Source organism: Oreochromis niloticus, linkage group LG22, assembly GCF_001858045.2.
Source record: "Oreochromis niloticus isolate F11D_XX linkage group LG22, O_niloticus_UMD_NMBU, whole genome shotgun sequence".
Classification (NCBI taxonomy): Eukaryota; Metazoa; Chordata; class Actinopteri; order Cichliformes; family Cichlidae; genus Oreochromis; species Oreochromis niloticus.
Window position 1 is genome coordinate 20,815,880 of NC_031985.2, and position 20,282 is coordinate 20,836,161.

General features: G+C 39.6%; 1 protein-coding gene across 3 annotated transcripts; it reads left to right on the top strand.

Moving 5' to 3' along the window:
- The first annotated feature begins 1,804 nt into the window (after positions 1 to 1,804).
- Positions 1,805 to 16,601, top strand: si:dkeyp-120h9.1 (Y+L amino acid transporter 2-like). 3 transcript variants are annotated; one of them, XR_002057905.2, is made up of 13 exons: positions 1,805 to 1,973; positions 8,079 to 8,440; positions 8,747 to 8,922; positions 9,110 to 9,252; positions 10,215 to 10,340; positions 10,690 to 10,834; positions 13,238 to 13,361; positions 14,429 to 14,532; positions 14,693 to 14,789; positions 14,908 to 15,057; positions 15,286 to 15,376; positions 15,575 to 15,758; positions 16,491 to 16,601. XR_002057905.2 is itself a non-coding variant. In XM_003444167.5 (12 exons), exons 2-12 carry the CDS (start codon positions 8,312 to 8,314, stop codon positions 16,583 to 16,585), a joined length of 1,473 nt encoding a protein of 490 aa, XP_003444215.1. In that variant the 5' UTR covers positions 1,814 to 1,973; positions 8,079 to 8,311; the 3' UTR covers positions 16,586 to 16,601. The 3 variants fall into 3 exon arrangements, 2 of the variants coding, with proteins under 2 accessions (XP_003444215.1, XP_005478554.1); XM_003444167.5 differs by lacking the exon at positions 15,286 to 15,376 and having other exon boundaries at positions 1,814 to 1,973; XM_005478497.4 differs by lacking the exons at positions 1,805 to 1,973; positions 15,286 to 15,376 and adding an exon at positions 1,992 to 2,204.
- Positions 16,602 to 20,282: the final 3,681 nt, after the last annotated feature.

Below are 20,282 nucleotides of genomic sequence, written 5' to 3' on the forward strand. Positions count from 1 at the left end.
TGCTAAATGAATCTGATTTTCAACTCTCAGTGCTAAACAAAGTCTTACAGTCCATACTATCCTAAAGCACAAGGTCCTTATCGCAAAGCACGCGGTTGCATAGATAGCAAAGTCGTTATGTGCCCACTGTTTATTCATGTGTAGTGAGAGGTTCTGTAAAAAGCCAATGGTTAACTAGGCCCAACAATAAACCAACGGTTGTAGCTGTGGCTTGTAATAAGGTGGCATGAATGGAATAAGACATAATATTGCATATAAATTATTCCAATCCATAAAGAACTACGGCTAACCTAAAATAAATATATCGTCAAGATACAAGCCTTCAGATATCGTTAAATTCGAAGTTGGATGGGCATCTTTGTTGCCAACCAACACAATTTACAACTAGGCTAAAGTAAAACATAACAGTTTGAGCCTCTTCATCCTTTCTATTTGTCATTTTATTATTTATGGGATTCTACTGATGTACAGTTACTACTTATTACATACACCTGTTCAGTTGTTCATTAATGCAGATATCTGATCAACCAATCACATGGCTGTTGAAGTTTTAATTGACCAGCATAATTGGAAAGAAAGTTGATTTAAATTATTTTGGTCTCAAAAAGAGAAGATATCCAGTGAGCGGCAATTATCTGGGTGAAAATGTCTCTCTGAAGAGCAGATGGGCTACAGCAGCAGAAGACCACACTTGGTGCCACTCCTGTCAATTAAGAACAGTAAACTGATGGTTTAACTCCCATGGGCTCACCAAAAGAATAAGAGTGGAAAAATGTGGAGTAAATAATGAAATAAAGGGTGTATGTCTCTCTGCGCTTGCCCTGTGTAACACTTTCAACCTGTCCAGGGTGTGCCCTGCCACTGCCCCGCTGTGGGGTTCGGCTCAACAGTTCAGGCTCGTGCTGGTGGTGTAATGGTCTAGGGGACAGGGACGGATCTAGAGAAATTTTCTTAGGGTGGCATGGAAATCATGGGGTGGCACCCCATTATGGTTAAAATGATTCAAATGCAGTAAGTATACACATGTTTCATAAAAATATAGTCTATAACTTAATTATTTTCTGTAGCCCACATCATTAAACATTCCAGATACATAAAACATGTTATTTTTCATGTTATTTAATTTTGATTTTATGTACTGTATAGCCTTTATAATAAATAAATATATTTATAAAATCAAAATTAACAGAAAGCTACGCCACATTTACAGAAACAAGTCTAACTTAAGTTTCACTGTTTTTTTTAGAAAAAAATTAAATTGTTACATGCTTAAATTTTACAGTTTTCATCACTATGGGCTGAACCATTTGCTAATGATGGTGGTGTGGTAACATTATGTAATTCAGTTTTAGAATTGCTAGGCTCAAAGTCTTAATGCTATCTTATCTTTTAATAAACAACACTGCCATATGCAAAACTAAGGCACTAGGTAAGGTACTAGGGGTGGCAAGAGAGCATTTTACGGTGGCACATGCCACCCAGTATTTTTCTGGCACACAGTTAAAATCAGCTAAACATTGCTTAAAAAGCTACAGTCTATGTGAGTATTGGTCCATCTCTTTATGACTACAGTGTACCTACCCAAATGACCTCCACAGTCTCCAGATCTAAAAAAAGAAAAAAAAAAAGAAAGCCTTTTCATTGCTTGACAGAGATTCAACTGTCTAACCATATCAGTGTTCAAACAGATCAATTCACCGCTCACCTAAAATGCTAACAATAGGGTGAGAAGCGACACGCGATGAACTTTATTTCCTCTTTTATTTATTAAAGTACCCACTAGACTAAAGCAATGTTCTCTTTTCTGTTCACAGAAAGGCTTCTGCTTTTGAAAGTATAGGGTCACGTATGGTGGGAGGTTGGCTAGGAGGAGCCAGCTACAGATGTGGCTTGCCTAAAATGTGGAGCGGCACAACTTGGTGTCTGTAAATCCCAAAGACGGTCCATGAGTCACCGCTCGCTTCAGCTAAAAGGTAAATTGCCTGTTTTCAGCGTAGAGCTTCCATTACATTTGGAGATGTAGAGACTAGGTGGGCACGCGGACAGAGGAGTCGTTTCAGTCGAAGTTAACCGTCGCTACGTGTCTTTCACGCGCACATACATGCTAGCATGTACATCAGCAGCATCATGCATGTTCGTCATTAGCTCTGTTAGCACACGTGGAGCCGCCGGGCAACTAGTTTAATGCAGACTCTTCTTACATGGTGAGTGAGTGTTTCCTCTTACATAACAATGTTAGCTGAAGATTTAAAGTAGGCGAGACAAGACGCGCTTTTCACCCCTGTCCTCTTTCACTGAGTGTATGTCGGGCCAGAACACCGGGGCTAACAGAGCTATCATTCCTAATCATTGTTACCAAAACCGTTGGCTTTGCGTGTTAACAGGGCGCGAGCGCGTTTTTTGGTTGATGTGTTATAATTTGGTGGTTGAAACTAAACAATTGCGCGTTGAACATTCCCGCCTATGGCTAATACCAGAGAGGAACCACTAATTAGTGACTACGTTGCTTTTTGTGTGCCTTACAGAATGGTGGATGCCCTGTGCGGGAGCGCGCAAAGCTACAATACTCGGAGTCGTAATGACACAAGGCAAAGAAGCCGGTCTAATCTTCTCTGCCGGCTTTTTTTAATGATGGGAAGTTATCTGGACCATAAGTTGGAAAAGTTTACAATCACCACTAGTTTTACACTGAGTTGGGAGTACTAGTGCAAGTTGTACTTCCTTTAAAAGCTTGGTCTGAAATTTGCATTCCCCCTCTCTCACTTCACACGCGGAAAATTACGAAGTCGACAGGGGAAGGAAACGTAAGTCGCTAGCAAGATTGCGTCAGGACACAGTAAATAAACGCAGCGTAAAATCAGCGACTAAAAAAAAACAGTTTAAACATGCGTTTAACAAGCCTGACGTGCCTCAAGTGCTATCAATCCATCAGCAAACTCAAAAAATACATGCTGCACGGTCCGCACACAGCGTAATTTGTTAAGAGGAAACTATTGCATAAAAGCCAGTTCTGCTATACCGACAGTAACTTGGACAGCGTCGTTATTTCCCATAAAAGTTGAATCTGTTCAATCTGGGCGTAGCGTTATGAACAGATTCAACTTTTGGAGATTTACTTTCCTGGATGATTGAGAATGCATCAAGACGTTATTTCCCATACCTCTGTCAGAGAGTCCAACTCCACACTCACGTTGTTACCTAATGTCAGACCTGCCTGACCACAACAGACTCTTGCAACATCCTGAGCATCATTTAGTAGATGTCTCAGAAAACAGACAACAGCTTTGGGCCTTATTTAGGCAGGTCTTCTGTGTCCACCCAGTTTACTCTCAATGTGAACACATTCACTCACCTCCATTCCAATAGTTTCAGCAATTTCCTCCCAGGATTTGTGAATAAGAATGAATAAAATTTATGAGTCCTTATATTGATACTATGATTATTATTTCCTATAGAGAGCCAATTATTGTTATCATGTAGTTACATTTTCAGAGAGGTGCATGTTAAGTTATGCAGCATGTTATGTTGGTCGGTTTTTATAGGGGTTTTGCTATAGCTACAACGTAGATTTCCCCCCTGTAGTATAAAGACTTAATAACAGAAAGAGGATCTGTCATAAAAATCCATCAAATTTCACTGCAATTTTCAAACTTTGCACAATTCAGTTACTTGACTGGACCCTTTTGATAAGGTGGGGGCGGATGTTTGACACACATCAGATTCTGGTTTTGAGTTCAGAGATATGAGTGCGCAGTGGAATGATTTGTATGTTATCAGAATTATCTTAAAGTGTAAATGGGGTAAATGTGTTCACTTTGTACAGTTAAAAAACAAAAGTTGAGTAAGTGCAGCTTCACTTGAGTATGAAGGAAAAGAGATGGGAACACATAAAAGAATGAACACTTTGCTATGTTAAACTTATTGGCGATATTTATGAGTTGCAGAAAGGTCTAGAATACTGTTCAAAATTGATTTTAAACATGGCACAAGGCATTCATGCTGATGGTTTTATATTTCCTACTAGATGTCTGAGGAATGAACATTTCAGGAAAGCGATATCCAGACTTTAATAGCAGTAAGCGTCAGTGTGAGGCATTGTGTGTCTTTGCTGTTATGAGGCCTTGTGAAATCATTTTGTAGTTTTTGATTCATACATTACACTCACAGTAACTCCATATGGAGGTTGACTTGTACATCAGGTTTCTTCTACACTGTCTTGTTCTTGACACTGATAGTTTAATTAAGTTACTACTCTGTTGTTCTTATGAACATGGGATAAATTCACAGAAAATGTTATTTTGGTGAGCATAACCATTTCCCCTAGAGATGTGTTTTGAGGCTGTGGTATGGGGGGGACATTTAGTGAGCAGCTGCATTACCTTAACGAACAGATGCTAGCATAATTTCATTGGACCAATAACGGGACACATGGCGCCAGACCTCCTCAGACCAGAAGGTCCAGTACCGACGTCCAAAGAAATTATTTTCTGAAAAGATGATTGCTCCTTACTTTCAGACGATTCCAGACTTACCATGTTAGGTAGTAATCAACTTTACTAATGAGCAATGCTCAACGCTGCTTGTTGGTTTCACCAAAAACACTGCATCCAACAGAGAAAAGCAATGAAATGTTTGTTACTAAATTGAGTAAATTTAAGATGAACAAAAAAAGGAATATTCAGGAGATTCAGCTTTGTCAAATTATGTAAGGTTACTGCTGTTATTATAGTTGACCCAAAGTGGTTTCCAGTTATGGTAGTATTAACATTCGAGGTTTCAAAAGATAGAAAATCTGCACATAGGAACACCCATCCATCCATAAAGTTTGATCACGGTGGCAACAGGCTACCCAGGGTACTCCAGACATACTTCTCCCTCTTTCAGTCATTACCAGGATTTCATGACCAGTGGTGAGGGTCTGGATGTAGATGGACTGGGAAATTTGAAAACTTTGCCATTCCACTATTTTCTGCTTAATAAACATCCATCTATCCATCTTCTATCCGGGGGCTGGGTCGCGGGGACAGCAGCCTAAGCAGAGAATCCCAGACATCCCTCTCCCCAGTCATTTCCTTCAGCTTGTCTGGGTGAACACAGAGGTGTTCCCAGGCCAAGCAAGAGATATAATCTATTCAGTGTGTCCTGTTTCTGCCCCGGGGCCTCCTTCTGATGGAACATGCCCGGAACACCTCACCCAGGAGGCATCCTTGTTAGATGTCCGAACCACCTCAACTGGCTCCTTTTGATGCAGAGGAGCAGTGGCTCTACTCTGAGCCTATCCCGGATGGCCGAATTCCTCACTCTATCTCTAAGGGAGAGGCCAGCTACCCATCGGAGAAACCTCATTTCCGCTGCTTATATCCGGGATCTCGTTCTATCAGTCACTACCCAAAGCCCATGACGATAAGTAAAAGTAGAGACATAGCTCAACCGGTAAATCAAGAGCTTCGCTTTTACACTCAGCTCGCTCCTTACCATGACAGATCGGTACAGTTTCTGCATCACTGCAGCCGCAGCACCATTCCATCTGTTGATCTCCCTCTCCTCTCACTCGTGAACAAGACCACTAGATACTTAAACTCTTCAACTTTCTGGAGTAACTCGCCCCTGACGTGGAGTGGGCATTCCACACTTTTTCAGCTGAGGACCATGGCCTCAGACTTGGAGGTGCATATCTCATCTAACCACTTCACACTCTCACTGGAACAGCAATAGCCGGCAATATAAACAAACAACAAGATTAAAATGGAAAAAAAAAAAAGTTCACAGTGGACTTGACAAAAACCATGAAATACCTCAGACATGATTTAAAAGGTGAATATAGACCTACAGAGCTGATTCAAAATCCAAGGAGTTGTCAACAAATACACACATTTAATAAACACATTGCTTAAATTGGTCTTTTTATCCACTTTTTTTTGACTGAAAGATTAAGGTCAAGTTGGACCAAAAGCTGATGGCTGAGAGTACGGCGCGCTTCCAATCAGAATGTCATTTTAATTGGAATGGTGTCAAACGTCTGTCTTCTATATTAGACACATAAAAACATTGGGATGGTGATGATTTTGGCAGCCACAAAGATTTAATGTGCATTGTTTCTGTGGTTCAGTTTCGAAACACATCGAAACCAAATTTTTTTCTGTTGTTACACCATTGGTTACCCACAGTGAACATATTTAAAGTTTTCTTCCATGTTATATATCCTCAGTGTAATATGAGTGTTGTTTCTTCCTGGGGAGCCAACTCATGGAGCTGTTCATAGTGCTTTAATGTATTTGTGCATGTGCTTCCAAGAAAGATGTGTTTAGTTAGTAAAGGTGAAATTTGATTTGGCTCAGTGTTTCAGTCCAACGCTTGCTTTTGAGTGCCTCTTCCCATGAACTGATCCAGGCTGAAGGAGGTAGGATGAGTAGTTTGCTTCACTTTTTAGTAACATAGTGTGCTTCATAAGCAGGTGCTGTGTGCTACAGACAAAGCAGCAGGATTATGTAAGGTTAGATCTCTTTTTCTCTGTGAATACATACTGATGAGAGGAGAGAGTGAGCGAGGCACTGCTTTCCTGTATGGGAAGTTAGAATGTAAAATATACAAATTAAGTTAAACTTTGCTCACATTCAGTGATGAATTATGAAGCCAGCGCAATTAGATGATATACGAGAACAGATATTGGGTAAATGAGGTGCAATAAAAGTGGAACTCGCTCCATTTTGATTGCACTGTGTCATCCGACCCTACGGTTTAAAAACCGAAGTTGTGTGGGAATGAAAGGACCGGTGGCTGACAGCTGGTTATTCAAGATTTACTAGATCGGTGAGCTGCATGCCTGTGAAATAAGCTGTAGTTGTTGTTTCCTTATTCATGGTTGATTTGAGAGTTGTTCTACTGGCAACAGCCCCAAAGGGATTTGTCTCTCCTCCTGGGATCGAACCAGGGCTCTTTCACTTGTTAGACAAAGGTTTAAAATGCTCCACCGTGGAGCCATTTGTGAAACAGTACTGACCAGAATGTGTACTGACTGCTGAAGGTGAGCAAGCTAGATGTAATATTGCAACAGGGAAACATAAATCTTTAAGCCGGCGCATAGAAGATGTAGTTATCACAGCCTGGCTGTTGGTTGTTTGGCTCTGATTTGGAAATGTTCTTGGATGCACTGACGAGCACAGTGATGGGGATTCTAAATGCAGCTGATCAAATATATGACATTCTTATTATACAGAGTATTTCAAAAAGAATCATCCGATTTCAAAAAGCTATATATAAGTTACATAGTTATAGATGCGAGATTTTAAAATACATGGCTAAATATGAAGTTTTATAGCAATAGTTACAAAGTGCTCAGTGTCCATATGTCAGTTTGATAGTCAAACTTGTCCTTTACTTCTGCACACATGTCTGGAGTCACTGTAGTCGTTGCTCTTGTCATGCTACCTACCAGCAAGCACATAAAAGTTACAAATTCCCTCTTTCTACAGTACACGTTTGAATTGAGTTAAAGCACTTTGAAATCAAACAATTGATGACTACTAAAAATTGATGGTTTCCTGGTGATTGTGTTGAATTTATTTTCACATTCTGCAATGGTGACTAAACGGTCACCCACAGGTTGGTTGGCGGTGTTTCAGACTCACAAACTCTTTTGATCACAAGGTGATTGCACAGGTCACCTGATTGCATGTAATTGCCAACTTGACCCCATTCATTTGCATACTGATATCAGGCTAGTAGTAGACTGACTCCCTCTGATGGAAACATTTATAGCAGGTTTTCCTAACAGTGTTGGTCTTCTTGACCATCTCATTTCATTGTGATAATATTGTATCGTTGGGTGTCAGGTGACTCCCACCTCTAGTTAATGTGTAATATCTGTGGGAAAGAGCAGTGTGGAAAACGATGCACTCATAGTGCTATTTGAACCTAAAGCACTTCATATATTAAAAAAAAAAAGGCATTCATTTATGGAAGATAACAGTGATGTGTGTATGAACTGGGATCACTTAACTCATATCTGCTCAGCAAAACTGTTTACTATTATAATAAATTCCCTTCTGTGAGACAGTTTGTGCTTGTTTCGTTTACAGATTGTCCCAGAGAAGCACCTCTTGGATTTCAATGAGTGTTAGAGACATGCAGTAGCCTGAGCCATTCAGTGACACTCAAAGCCTCGATGCCTCCTTTCTCGTGTGATAGGCCTGCACCTCTCTGTTCAGTTTATCTACCTCTTATTTGTTCTAGTCTTTGACTACTTTGTCATTCTCATCATTTCCTTGTCAATCTCATCTGAGCTGAGGCCAAAGGCTGTAAATTCCTCAGAATGGTTGCTGATGTAGACACGGCATCTCAGGGTAGTGGCGTACGGCTGAAGCAGGAGATTTCCCTCCTTCATGGCGTCTGTCTCATTGTGGGAAACATGATCGGCTCAGGCATCTTTGTCTCGCCTAAGGTAGGTCTCTCCCGTTTTTTGGGGGGTGGGTGGTTGAGTTTTTATTGTGGTTTAAATGTTGCAGAGCAGTAAAATCTAAATGCTTTCTCTGTAAAATGCACATTAATTACTAAAGAAATCTGAAATTGAAGGACTTCAGTTTTTGTTGATGACGTGTATTACAGCTGTCCAGTTTAGGGTTGAGCAGTCTTCTATATTTACATTAGATCTTAGATCACTAGGCACATTTGTTCAAATGACAGCTGGTTCACTGCCTTCTCTGTGTGTGTGTATATTTAATATCTGCTCTCCTGTGTTACCCTGCAGGGAGTCCTTATGTACACTGGCTCATTTGGGCTGTCCCTGGTCGTGTGGGCCATCGGAGGGGTATTCTCTGTGTTTGGAGCGTTATGCTATGCTGAGCTTGGTACCACCATCCGTAAATCTGGTGCCTCCTATGCCTACATCCTTGAAGCCTTTGGTGGTTTCTTGGCTTTTATTCGGTATGTTGTTTCAGCAGCGCACTGCTGAGCCCTTCTACTAACACAATAAACTACTCAGGCATGTGCTGTACTGGGATTAAATGGTAGACGGAAACAAAGGTTGACATTACCCAGTGTAAATAATCTAAATCTGCCTACTGTAAGTATTATGTGAAGCAATAATTAAGATGAAAAAATGTCTCTGTAGACTGTGGACATCCTTGATGATTGTAGAGCCGGCTTGTCAAGCTGTGATAGCCCTGACCTTCTCCAGTTACCTGGTCCAGCCTTTCTACCCCACCTGTTCAGCCCCCTATGATGCCGTCCGTCTTATTGCCGCTGTCATCATATGTAAGCCTCTTTCACTATTAATCACTCACATAATTTATTTTACCTGTTATTTATGTTTGCATGGATGTTGTAAAGGTGTAAGTGTGTTATGTAGTTTTAAGCTTGTATCCATGCAGTGTTGGTTTACATCTGTTTGGACATAATTAGGGAGAGATTTCTTCAACCCCAGCAAAAATATTGTGCTGATAAAGCACGTGAAAAATTGCACGTCACCACGTCCCATCTCTTTCTGTACCTCTGTGCTAATTTCTGTAGACAGCTCATTTAAAGAGCTGGCAATAGAGCATTGTAAGACACAAACATTAGTTTTGTTTGTTTGTTTGTTTTTTTAAACCAAAGCAATGGAAAGTTCATATACAGTTGTTTACTGTAGATTATACTGTTTTACATCACGCCCCTGTAAATTGCAGTGCATACAGTGAGAGTCTTAATTAGGAAGTCTTAAATGCATCTTTGTCTCCTATGCAAGCAGGAGGATCAGTTGCAGACAGTTGAATGTTTCACGCAAAACGGCTAAAATGGATTTCCATCACTGAGAAGCCACGTGTAAATTCAGGAGAAAGGTGTTTAAAATGGTCTGTTTATTGGCTGCAGCACTACTGGAACACGCATGCTGCATTTGGAATAACTTGCATGGCGCCCATATGAAATGTGTCATTTGAAATGGGCTTCTTATGCATGTGGTTTGACTTGAACATCGAGTGATAAAGCAGATAATGGGACAGGTGACGGAATTAATGAAATCACGCAGTGAGATTCATTTTTTCCCTGTGCCCAAAATTTACAGGGGTGTTCCTCACAGGGTCTGAATGAACCCTGTTGTATTTGGGTGGTGCCGTGTCAGTTCTATATGAGGAGGAGTGTCTTGTACCCTTTAGCTACATTCTCTAGCTGCAAGCTTTTCTAGAGCTGTAGTTTTCTACTACTTCTGTAGTTTTTTACTGCTACTTTCTTTCCATCAGGTGTGCTCACATTTGTGAACTGCATGAAAGTGAAGTGGGGTGCCGTTCTTCAGGTCATCTCTACTTTTGCCAAGGTCATTGCTCTAATTGTCATCATCATTGCTGGACTGGTTAGGCTGGGACAAGGTAGGATCCCTGAATAATCACTATTTAGAAAACAACTATTAAGGCTACCAATTGGTCCTTAGACAACATATGTTCTAAGGCTCAAAACATGGTGCTTAAATAATATTAATGATAACAATAATAGTAATTAGAAATACAGCTGGATGAGATCTCTTAAAAATACATTTATCAAAGTCATTTAAAAGTTAAACTGTGGGCATGGTTAGGGTGTTGTGTGGATAAATGAACTGTTCCTCTCCCTTAAGTGAGAAAAGTTAAAAAAACACCATACAATTTGAATAATACATTTCTTTATTATGAAAATAAAAAAATGGGATATATTTATAATGTATACCTTGTGTTGTTGTAGGTTTTAACCAGAACTTTGAGGATTCTTTCAAAAACTCCAAGCTGAACCCTGGTGATATGGCCCTGGCCCTTTATTCCGCACTCTACTCTTACTCTGGCTGGGATACGCTCAACTTCATTACAGAGGAGATCAAGAACCCAGAGAGGTACGCAATCTTGTATTTATAATGCTCGTTTTACAGTAATCATTAAAATCCTTTATTCCTGGTTGTGCTTTCGATTTGTATACATAAAGTGTTGTGAAAAAAGTGTTTGTGAAGCAAGTAAGTAAAGTTAAATTTTATTTATATAGCACCTTTAAAGACCAAGATCACAAAGTGCTTCACACAGAAATGCAGGGCAATTGAATTTCTGTGCACTCTTTTTTTTGTATGGTTTTCACACGTTTCAGATCATCAAACAAATTTAAATATTAGACAAAGATAACACAAGTAAACACAAAATGCAGTTTCTAAATGAAGGTGTTTATTATTAAGTGGGGAAAAAATCCAAACCTACATGGCCCTGTGTGAAGACGTGATTGCCCCCTAACCTAATAACAGCTTAGGCCATCTTTAGCAGCAACAACTGCAAGCTAGGGCTGCAATGATTCGAGTAATTCGATTATAAAAAAATTCCCGACACAAATTCTTTGCTTCAATGCTGTCGTCATGGAAATGGGAGCACTTCATCCACATTTGCAACTAAAATCAAACCTGCAATGCAAACAAATTTAGGAGCAGCATGTGAATAAAAAAGCTGACAACAGTAAGTCCACACAGCCTGCAGTCTTAAACAGAAACATTGGTAACACAACAGCAGCAGTGATGTTGACGCTGGCACAGTTTAACGAGGAGCTGGAGTCTGTTTGCACACCGTGAAGAGCAGACGAAGCCATTACCAAGACGTGAGCTCTGGTTAAGTGAAAGAAGATGTGTTTCTAGCAACCAAAACAGCGACACTGTTCCTGCAATCGCCAATAAAACCATTACTGGGAAAAAGCGAGCGGAGTCATTCAAAGAATGTCATCAACAAACTCTGACATGGAAAAAAAATCACACTTTATAGCTGCTCCATCCATCGCCGTTTGCTTTACACAGTGGAAAATCTACAGTAAGCCTCAAGAAGTTGTATTAAAATATACAGATGAATTGTTAATTAGTCTGATACCATGTTTAAATTCTAAAGCAAGCCGTATAATTTAACTAAGAGCAGCCATCCTATTGATGCTTGAAGCAGGGGTGAGTCTACAGTGGGGCATGGGGTGTACTAGACCAGATTAATTTCGAGGCTTTCATAACATTTTTCAGATTGAAAAATTGCAATCAACAGTTCATTTTTTAAAAAAAACCTGTGTTTTGGTCTTTTATTATTGCTCATTAATAAGAGAAAAATGTTTCTTATCTAATTTCTCGATTGATTGATGGAATAACTGAGCAATTACGTGATTATTAAAATAATTGATAGCTGCAGCCCTAAATTAAGCGTTTGCGATAACTGGCAGTGAGTCTTTCCTGTGAAAGACTCACTGCCAGTTGAGTCTGTGGAGGAATTTTGGCCCACTCATCATTCTTTTGTGAAATCCCGGATGAGTCATCAGCAGGAATATCTAATATCATGAAATTTGTTTTGGCTGTATCACGATACACATCGCGATATGTTTAAATAACCTCAAAAAAAAAAAACCCCACAGAGTCTCATTCCCTCACTCATCTGAAACTCCCACTGTCCTCATATCTTTCCCTATCTGGTCGTATATAAACACACATGTTCAGGGCAGTGCGCCAGGTAGAAAATCTGGGAGGGGGTTATTAATGATGCATTCACAATGTGTGGAGAAAAACAAACTCACAGTGAATTAAATGCAGACAGCTTAATATTTCCATTGCAGTTTATACTTGATGGTTGCGATAAAACCATTTTATCCATCGTACGTGGAAACATCGAGCATATTCGCCCACCCCTACCGACTACTCCTGGTGGTGAAAGTTCACCACTGTTCCAGGTTTTCTCCATTTGTGTATAATGACTCTCAGCATGGTTCATTGGAGTCCCAAAGCCTTAGAAATGGCTTTGTAACCTTTCCAGACTGACAGATGTCAATGACTTTGTTTCTCAGGCATTTCTCTTCATCTAGCGTGCTGTGGCATAATTAGCCTTCTTACTTTGTCAGACAGGTTCTATTTAAGTGATTTCCTGATTCAACAGGTCTGCCAATAATCAGGCCTGAGTGTGTTTAGTGAAACTGAACTCAGCTTTCCAAACAATGCAGTTAATCACAGTTAATTCATAATTTAACAAGATGGGCAATTACTTTTTCACACAAGACCAGATAGGTTTGGATTGGATTGAACATTTGTCCCTTAATCAATGAAATCATCATTTAAAACCTGCATTTTGTATTTCATCAGGTTATCTTTGTCTAATATTAAACATCAAACATGTAAGTGTGTCAAATATGCAAAACACTAGGAAATCAGGAAGGGGGCAAACACGTTTTCACACTGCTGTATTGCTAAGTAGTTTAAATCTAACAGTCTTAATGAATACCACCTATTTTTCCATTGCAGGAATCTCCCCTTGTCCATTGCCATTTCAATGCCCATCGTCACGGTGATCTATATCTTGACCAACATAGCTTACTATGTCGTCATGGACGCAGATACAGTGCTCAACAGCGAAGCTGTTGCTGTGGTGAGTCCAAAGCTCTGTACTAGAGTCACTTTGTGTACATATCTGCATACAAGCCCTATCACAAACCAGTATTTACAGCCTCTGCTCACCCTCTTAGAGGTGGGAGGATGTGATCTGTCCCTTCTGTGTTTGACTGTCGTCTCTCTGAGTCCATCTAACAGCCACTGCCTCTCGCATCTGGCTTTGGTACTCCCTCTTGGTCATACAAGACTGTAGGAGTCGAGATGACAGGAACCTCATTTAGCTAAAGAGGTTAGCGCGCCACACAGGAACAGGAGGAGAGCTCATGATGTGATTAGTGCAGGGAGGAGGAAGATTTGTACTTGTCAGTGGTGTTTGCTAATCTCTTTTTTTTTTTTTTATTCTAATGGTTTTCTAATGTTCTGTCATTAAGCCAGGGGTTTTCTGCCCTGTTGAAATTAAACTGTGAGATGCAGCAAAATGTTTAGTCAGGTTTTGGAGATTAATGATGTCGAATCTCATTGTGCACTGGTTGTACTTTGCAACTCAGCGCCACACTAAAACATGATGATGTTTGAACCTAAACTTGATTATATCACTAATATAATGCACCTCAGGCATGTTTGGGTTTTGAGTGGGTTAAAATGAGTGATGCCACATCATTGTCGAGTCAAGCTTTTGGCAACAGCTCAGCTCACAGGTCACAATATGAACAAAGAAAATCCACTCAGAAGTTTTAAAGTGGCATCACAGTATAACATTTTTCTTGGTTCCAGCTGTTTCTTTCTAGCTGGTAACTGTTTCTTTCTCTCTTTTCTAACAAACAGTGTCCTGTGAAACTGCTGTAATCTGTGTAGTTTTTTTTTGTTGACTGTGTTTCTACTCATTGATTATTTGTAACAGTGTGAGCTTTACACTTTCTTCCGTTCTTGAAAAGGAAGGAAAGGGGAGTGGCAGGAAACATCAGGGGGTTCCCGCATTCAGATTAGCCAGTTTGTTGGATTAGTTCTCGTGTCTTTTAATTAGTAGCACACATCTGCACTGATGAGTCACATTTTTACTAAAGTGCAAAGGAGTTACAAGCACTTTGTTGGCTGCTTCCCCAGACATTTGCAGATGAGGTGCTGGGCTGGGCTCGTTGGCTGATTCCTCTTTCTGTGGCCATTTCCTGTTACGGAGGCCTCAACTCATCAATCATTGCAGCCTCGAGGTGGGTAAACTCCTAAATCTAGTGGTCTCCATTTCTGTTTTTCCCAAAATGTATGTTTTTTTTTTTTTTTTAATGTTTTGTTTTGTTTTTCTTATTGCCAACTAACCAATCAGCAGCACAGTGACTTTTGTTCTTATTGAAATGTCATTTTCTCTCGCAGGTTGTTTTTTGTTGGTTCCAGAGAAGGCCACCTACCTAATGTGCTTTGCATGATCCACATTAAACGTTTCACCCCGATTCCTGCCCTACTTTTCAATGCAAGTATCCCAATATGGTTTTTTATTTTAATGTAAATCTTTGTGGTTCTTCATTTTGTCATGAATGTATTTCTCTTGAACGTAATATTTGTGTCTGTTTTTGGTCATCTTCTCACAGGGTGGCATGTCTCTGTTGTACTTGACTGTGCCAGATGTTTTCCGGTTAATCAACTACTTCAGTTTTAACTACTGGTTATTCATCGGCCTGTCGATAGCCAGCCAGATCTACCTTCGCATCAAAGCTCCTGATCTGCACCGACCCATTAAGGTACCAAAAAATGATGCAGTGTTTTTAATACCCAAAGTGAGCTTGAAGTACAAACAGGTGTGAAATTTAGCTCAGACCTGTTAATGCAGTCACCTCAGAGATAAAAAAACAAACAAGAAACAATTAAGCATTACACAGGAAGATGAGTGTAGATTGTGTGACAAATATGAACATCTTGTTTCTGAATGCGAGCCAGTGTTGTTGTTTTTTTTTATCTCATAATCTTAGACTGCACCTTGGTGCAGCCACCCAACCACATCGTCCACCTCACAGCCCCCATCAGATTGTGAACAGACAAATAAACCGATGAGTACAAGATGTAAATGGATACATAAAAGCTAGTGTGTATAAAGTGTTGTTCATGGTCTGTGAAGTTTTTTTCGTTTACCCATCAACAGTGAGTGAATTGTACTCTTCACTCTCTTTTGTTATGAGTTGCGACAATGTTTAAAGTCATGATGGTACTTTACATCCTTTTCTTTTTGTTGTGTCCATTTCTCCTCCTCCCTCTCTGTAGCTATCTTTGTTCTTCCCAATAGTCTACTGTCTGTGCAGCGTATTCCTGGTGGTGGTGCCGCTCTACAGTGACACTGTCAACTCTCTAGTGGGGATTGGCGTGGCACTTTCTGGGGCACCGATCTACTACATTTGTGTCCATCTGCCTCGCAGCTCCAGACCAGCCTTCCTTGGAAAAATGCTCAGTAAGAGAAACACTGCACTGCCTATCATAGAAGAGGTTTTGTTTGCTTTGAGGGAACTCTTAAACTCACATTTGATAGCCTTCGTATTAAACCACTTGTCTATTATTGCTTTATCCTTTAACATGTGTGGTCTAGCTTTGAGAAAGATCAGCAGGAGCTCAGTGTTATATTTTCATAGGCTATAACAAGTTAGCCAAGCTGTCAGTCTAGCTTTTCATTCCCTTTGGGGGGAAATGCGTCCTTTATCTTCCTTGCAAATTTAAATTCCCAATGGGTTTATAAAGGAAGTATTTCCCCAAGACACTTAAATCTAGGTACAAAGGTAGAGAATTGATGCTAGCACGTGGTAATATGACAACAGCTACAGTATAAAGCTCTGTGAATGAATGTGGCTGTGTTAGGTTATCACTCATAACTCTTTAAAGTAGCATACCAGTCTGATATTTCCTATAGCTACCATAGAAATGTATGGAAATGCTATGGCTCTCTGTAAAGTGATTGGAATTAGTGTTTCAAAGTTCAGTTTAGCATAAAGCCCACTTTCACTAAAGGCTTCTACAGTACAACATTTATAAAATTCTTACTCTATACTATTAACACTGGACTAGTTTAAACAAGTAACACTTAAGGCTAATTTTTCTAACGCCATCACCAGTATTTATTAAAAAGCTCATTTGTAAAGGCGAATCTCTTGAGCTACCATCTGATTTTTCTTTTTCTCTCTTCCCACAGATGCGATATCTCTATACACCCAGAAACTGTGCATGTGTTGTGTGGCGTCGCCAGATATTGATCTGGACAACATAGACCCGGGGAAGATCGAATGATCGATGGACAGACAAACTCAGAGTAAAGTACCGTACGGAGAGATGAAAGAGGATGAACGAACACAATATGAAGGAATCTGGGAGCGGCAGACAATCAGGACTGAGATGAGCATCGCTGGAACGATTAAAGATGGATGGAGACTGTGCAGAGATGAGCACACCACACCACTCGATCTCCTCCTCCTCTTCTTTTCTCACAAATGTGCCATAAATAAGGAAGGAGCAGGATTTTACTCAGACTGTTCATTATAGGCAAGTGCACAAACGCAGTGTTGGTTGATCAGTTCCATCCACACAAGCCTACACACTGCACCTCACACTCCTACATAAGCTTATCACAGCTAATTTTGCTCAACATTATCATCATTATTATTAATATTATTATTATTATTATTATTATTATTATTATTATTATTATTGTTTATAAAAATAACAGTAATATGATTAATAGTATAATTGCAATATATTATATTTTATTGTTGTAATAATAATAATGATAATATTAATAATAATGACGATTATTAAGTGTATATCTACGGCAGCAAATTTAGTCCAAAAATCTTGATTTTTGAACTTGAGACCTCAAAGAAGAGCAAACGGTTTTTGCACATAAATTTTTCATTTTGAAGGAGACCATTTTAAAAAATGGTTTTAAAAAAAAGAGTAATTAAGGAAACGGTCCTGCTGTATATCTATATATGATCACAAATCCGTCATGCTGCTTGCCATCCACCACAGCTGCATGTGGGAACATTGACATCATCTTCAGGGCTCTTTTTAAGTTCAGGTGCCTCCTAGTGGTAGCTTAAAGAACTTCCATTGATAAGTCATAAAACTTTCCAAAGTGTCATATAAGAGTCTGTCTGTGCTTCTGTGTGTTTTATCTCGTGTTTGTACTGTTACTCGTCACCTTGTTGCTTCATTTCATCTGTTTACATATATGTACACACAATTCATTTAAAAGTAAAAAATTTGATTTTTTTTTTTAGGTACACACCTCAGTGATGATGCTTATGAGCGCACATTGTTACACTTTAAAAAAAACAACATAAGGATTTCTATTGCAGATGAAATATTTATTATATTTTTTCAGTTTTTAATGATGGGCGGTTGTCACAGAGAGCAGATCGATTGTTGGACCATCATGCAGTAAAGTGAAAATTCACAGCTGTAGTGTGTTTATATGATGTGTTTTTGTGTTCATAGACTGTACGTGCCTTCAGTGAGGTGGGTCTATAGATGTGATGTCGCCACATTTGTTCTTGAGCACAGTCGCTGACATGTCGATGTAAAGCTTGCCAAATGTGTTTCAAGTCATCATCTTTCATTAGTTTCTTCAAATTGAAGCTGCCTATCACAAAAACACAGGCAGTAGTTGTTGGTCAGTTTGTCATCAGCTAGAAATAATCAGTCCTTAGATTAAAAAAAAAAAAAAAAATCTGCTTAGCCTCTGGACACGAGCACTTCCTCCTTACGAGCTAACGGGAGCACATGGTTTGTTGCTTCACGTGCTAATTTGCTTTTCTGGGATCAGTAGTCATCGTTTAAACCAAACGAGTGGGCCGTTTAAACACAACAACTGTATATGTATATTTCAGTATATTGTAATAAAATGAACCTATTATTCTCAGAAAATGCAAAATAAGAATGTTATAACAAATTTGTTGTTTCATTGGGTACCAAATATGTGTTTTCTGGTTGTTTGAAAGCTTTTGTGCTGAATGTGTCTTAAGTACCTGCTTTTTTTTCCACTGTTCTTATTTATTTTGCCCAGACGTGAGCTTCTCCAATGGGACGAAAACGTGTTTGCTCACTCAGAGGCAGAAAGTGAGCTGTGTGTTTTATCTGAATAAAGTTGAGTACAGACTGTATCCTTCAGTGACTGGCTGTTCTTATCATTTGTCTTGTTTGACCTGAACACACTAAAGTCCCCTAGCACTCACTGCCACTAGAGGTCATCCTCTCATAACCCCCCACATATGTAGCTTTATGTACAGCCTTGATAAAATCACGGTTTTAAAAGTTTCCCAACTGATCAGTATAGAAATCCACATATTTTTAATGGTATTTTAACCGGTCCTTTTGCAGGCATTTCCCTATATCACAGTGGACTGAGTATCCTGGGGTTATTCACTAGTGAAATTGTTAATGGTCTGGTCGGGGGAGGGAAGCAAATAACCTTTAAACACAAGATGATTGGATTGTGATTTAAATATTTGCGTAGGTTCACAGCTCTCCAGGTCATGGTAGCCAGAGAGTTTGAAAAAACAAGAGGCAACTGGATTGTTTGTAAAGGTTTTTCATCTCTAATCCTTGCTTCTGTTCTACAATCAAATGGTGTAGAGGCCTACATATTTACACTCTGGCAGGGGACCGTTAGCACCCTTGAACGTGGTGCTAACGGTCGTTGACCCACGGTTGGTCACGTGAGTCAACACATAAAAGAGGCGTAGGTATTTACCATCATTGAGGGGTTGTCCCACCCCATCTGAAATAAGGAAGCCTCTTGGAAAGTGAACTCATCCAACTAACCACAAACTTAACGTCCTGTTATGTCTATTTGCAAGCTCAGAAGGCTCTTGAGAGTCATGTAGCGTTAGACCAGAAGTTCTTGTGTTAGATTGTGTTTTGCTGGTCAGCTTTTGTTAAAGTTTAGGCAGTTCATTTTCAGCAGAAAATCTGAAAAAGAGTTCTGAAAGAAGCATATAGTATTATATATAGTATACGTTTTATGTAGTAGATTCCAACCTAAATACTATATAATCAAATATTTAAAAAAAATATCTGTAAAACCATCATTGATTATCATTATTTTAGTAGCTCAGGCTATGATTCTCCCTTTTTTTAAAATTTAACTGTGGGTTTTTAGTGCAGCTCGTCTGTGGAAGCACCATTAATATAATATAAATGTATAAAAAACATCTGATTAGCTTCCTGATGCAAACAGCAGGCTTGAACCTTTAGGTGGCTGGGACCTAAAGGAATATAAGGATATCTTCTCCCACTGAAATCACAGAAAAGCATTGAGAGCAGCCTGAAGCCTGAGTATTTGGCTCATGGTGACACTTTGCCCATGTTTAATGTGTACATCAGCTGTAACACAGTGGACTCCCTGCATAATAACTCACCTCCATATCTGCTTTGGGAAACAGGCATGAATCGAGAGTGCTTTTGTGTGTTTCACAATTGCTGTGATTGGGTGGGGTTAATTGTTATGTGTCATATGCTGTAGTTTGAAGGCAGACTTGGCTTGCTGAAGCTGGGTTGATTGCAGGCCAACTACGTACAGGGTGGAGGGTCTGGGAGGACAACTGCTGTTCCCTGTTGAAGTTGTCAGCGTGTGGAGTGTAGCTGACTTGTGGCATAACTGGCCCTGACCTTGGATTTAGTTTTTTTCTGTGTTCACAAATGGGATGCTAGACTGTTTTATTCCTTAACTGTCTGTAGCTCAAGAAGTTTCCCACTGATCTCAGTAATTTTATTAAATAAATTATGTTTTAAAATTTTACCCGTGTCACCTTTTGCCCACAGCTAAACTGTCATTCCGACCTAGAATCTGTTTATTACAAAAGCACTAACAGCAATAAGGAAAAGCAGAATTGTTGGTCTTTCGCACTTGTTTTTGAATCTTTCTGCACACTAGAAACGGTTTCTTGGCATCTTTTCTGCTCTGTCTACCTTCCAGCCTCCTCAGGTG

What these genes read in the sequence shown, in the direction of transcription:
- si:dkeyp-120h9.1 (XM_003444167.5), top strand. Translation starts at nt 8,312, where the DNA reads ATGGTTGCTGATGTAGACACGGCATCTCAGGGTAGTGGCGTACGGCTG. An exon ending in GCATCTTTGTCTCGCCTAAG is followed by an intron (nt 8,441 to 8,746) that starts GTAGGTCTCTCC and finishes GTTACCCTGCAG; the next exon opens with GGAGTCCTTATGTACACTGG. An exon ending in ACTGGTTAGGCTGGGACAAG is followed by an intron (nt 10,341 to 10,689) that starts GTAGGATCCCTG and finishes GTGTTGTTGTAG; the next exon opens with GTTTTAACCAGAACTTTGAG.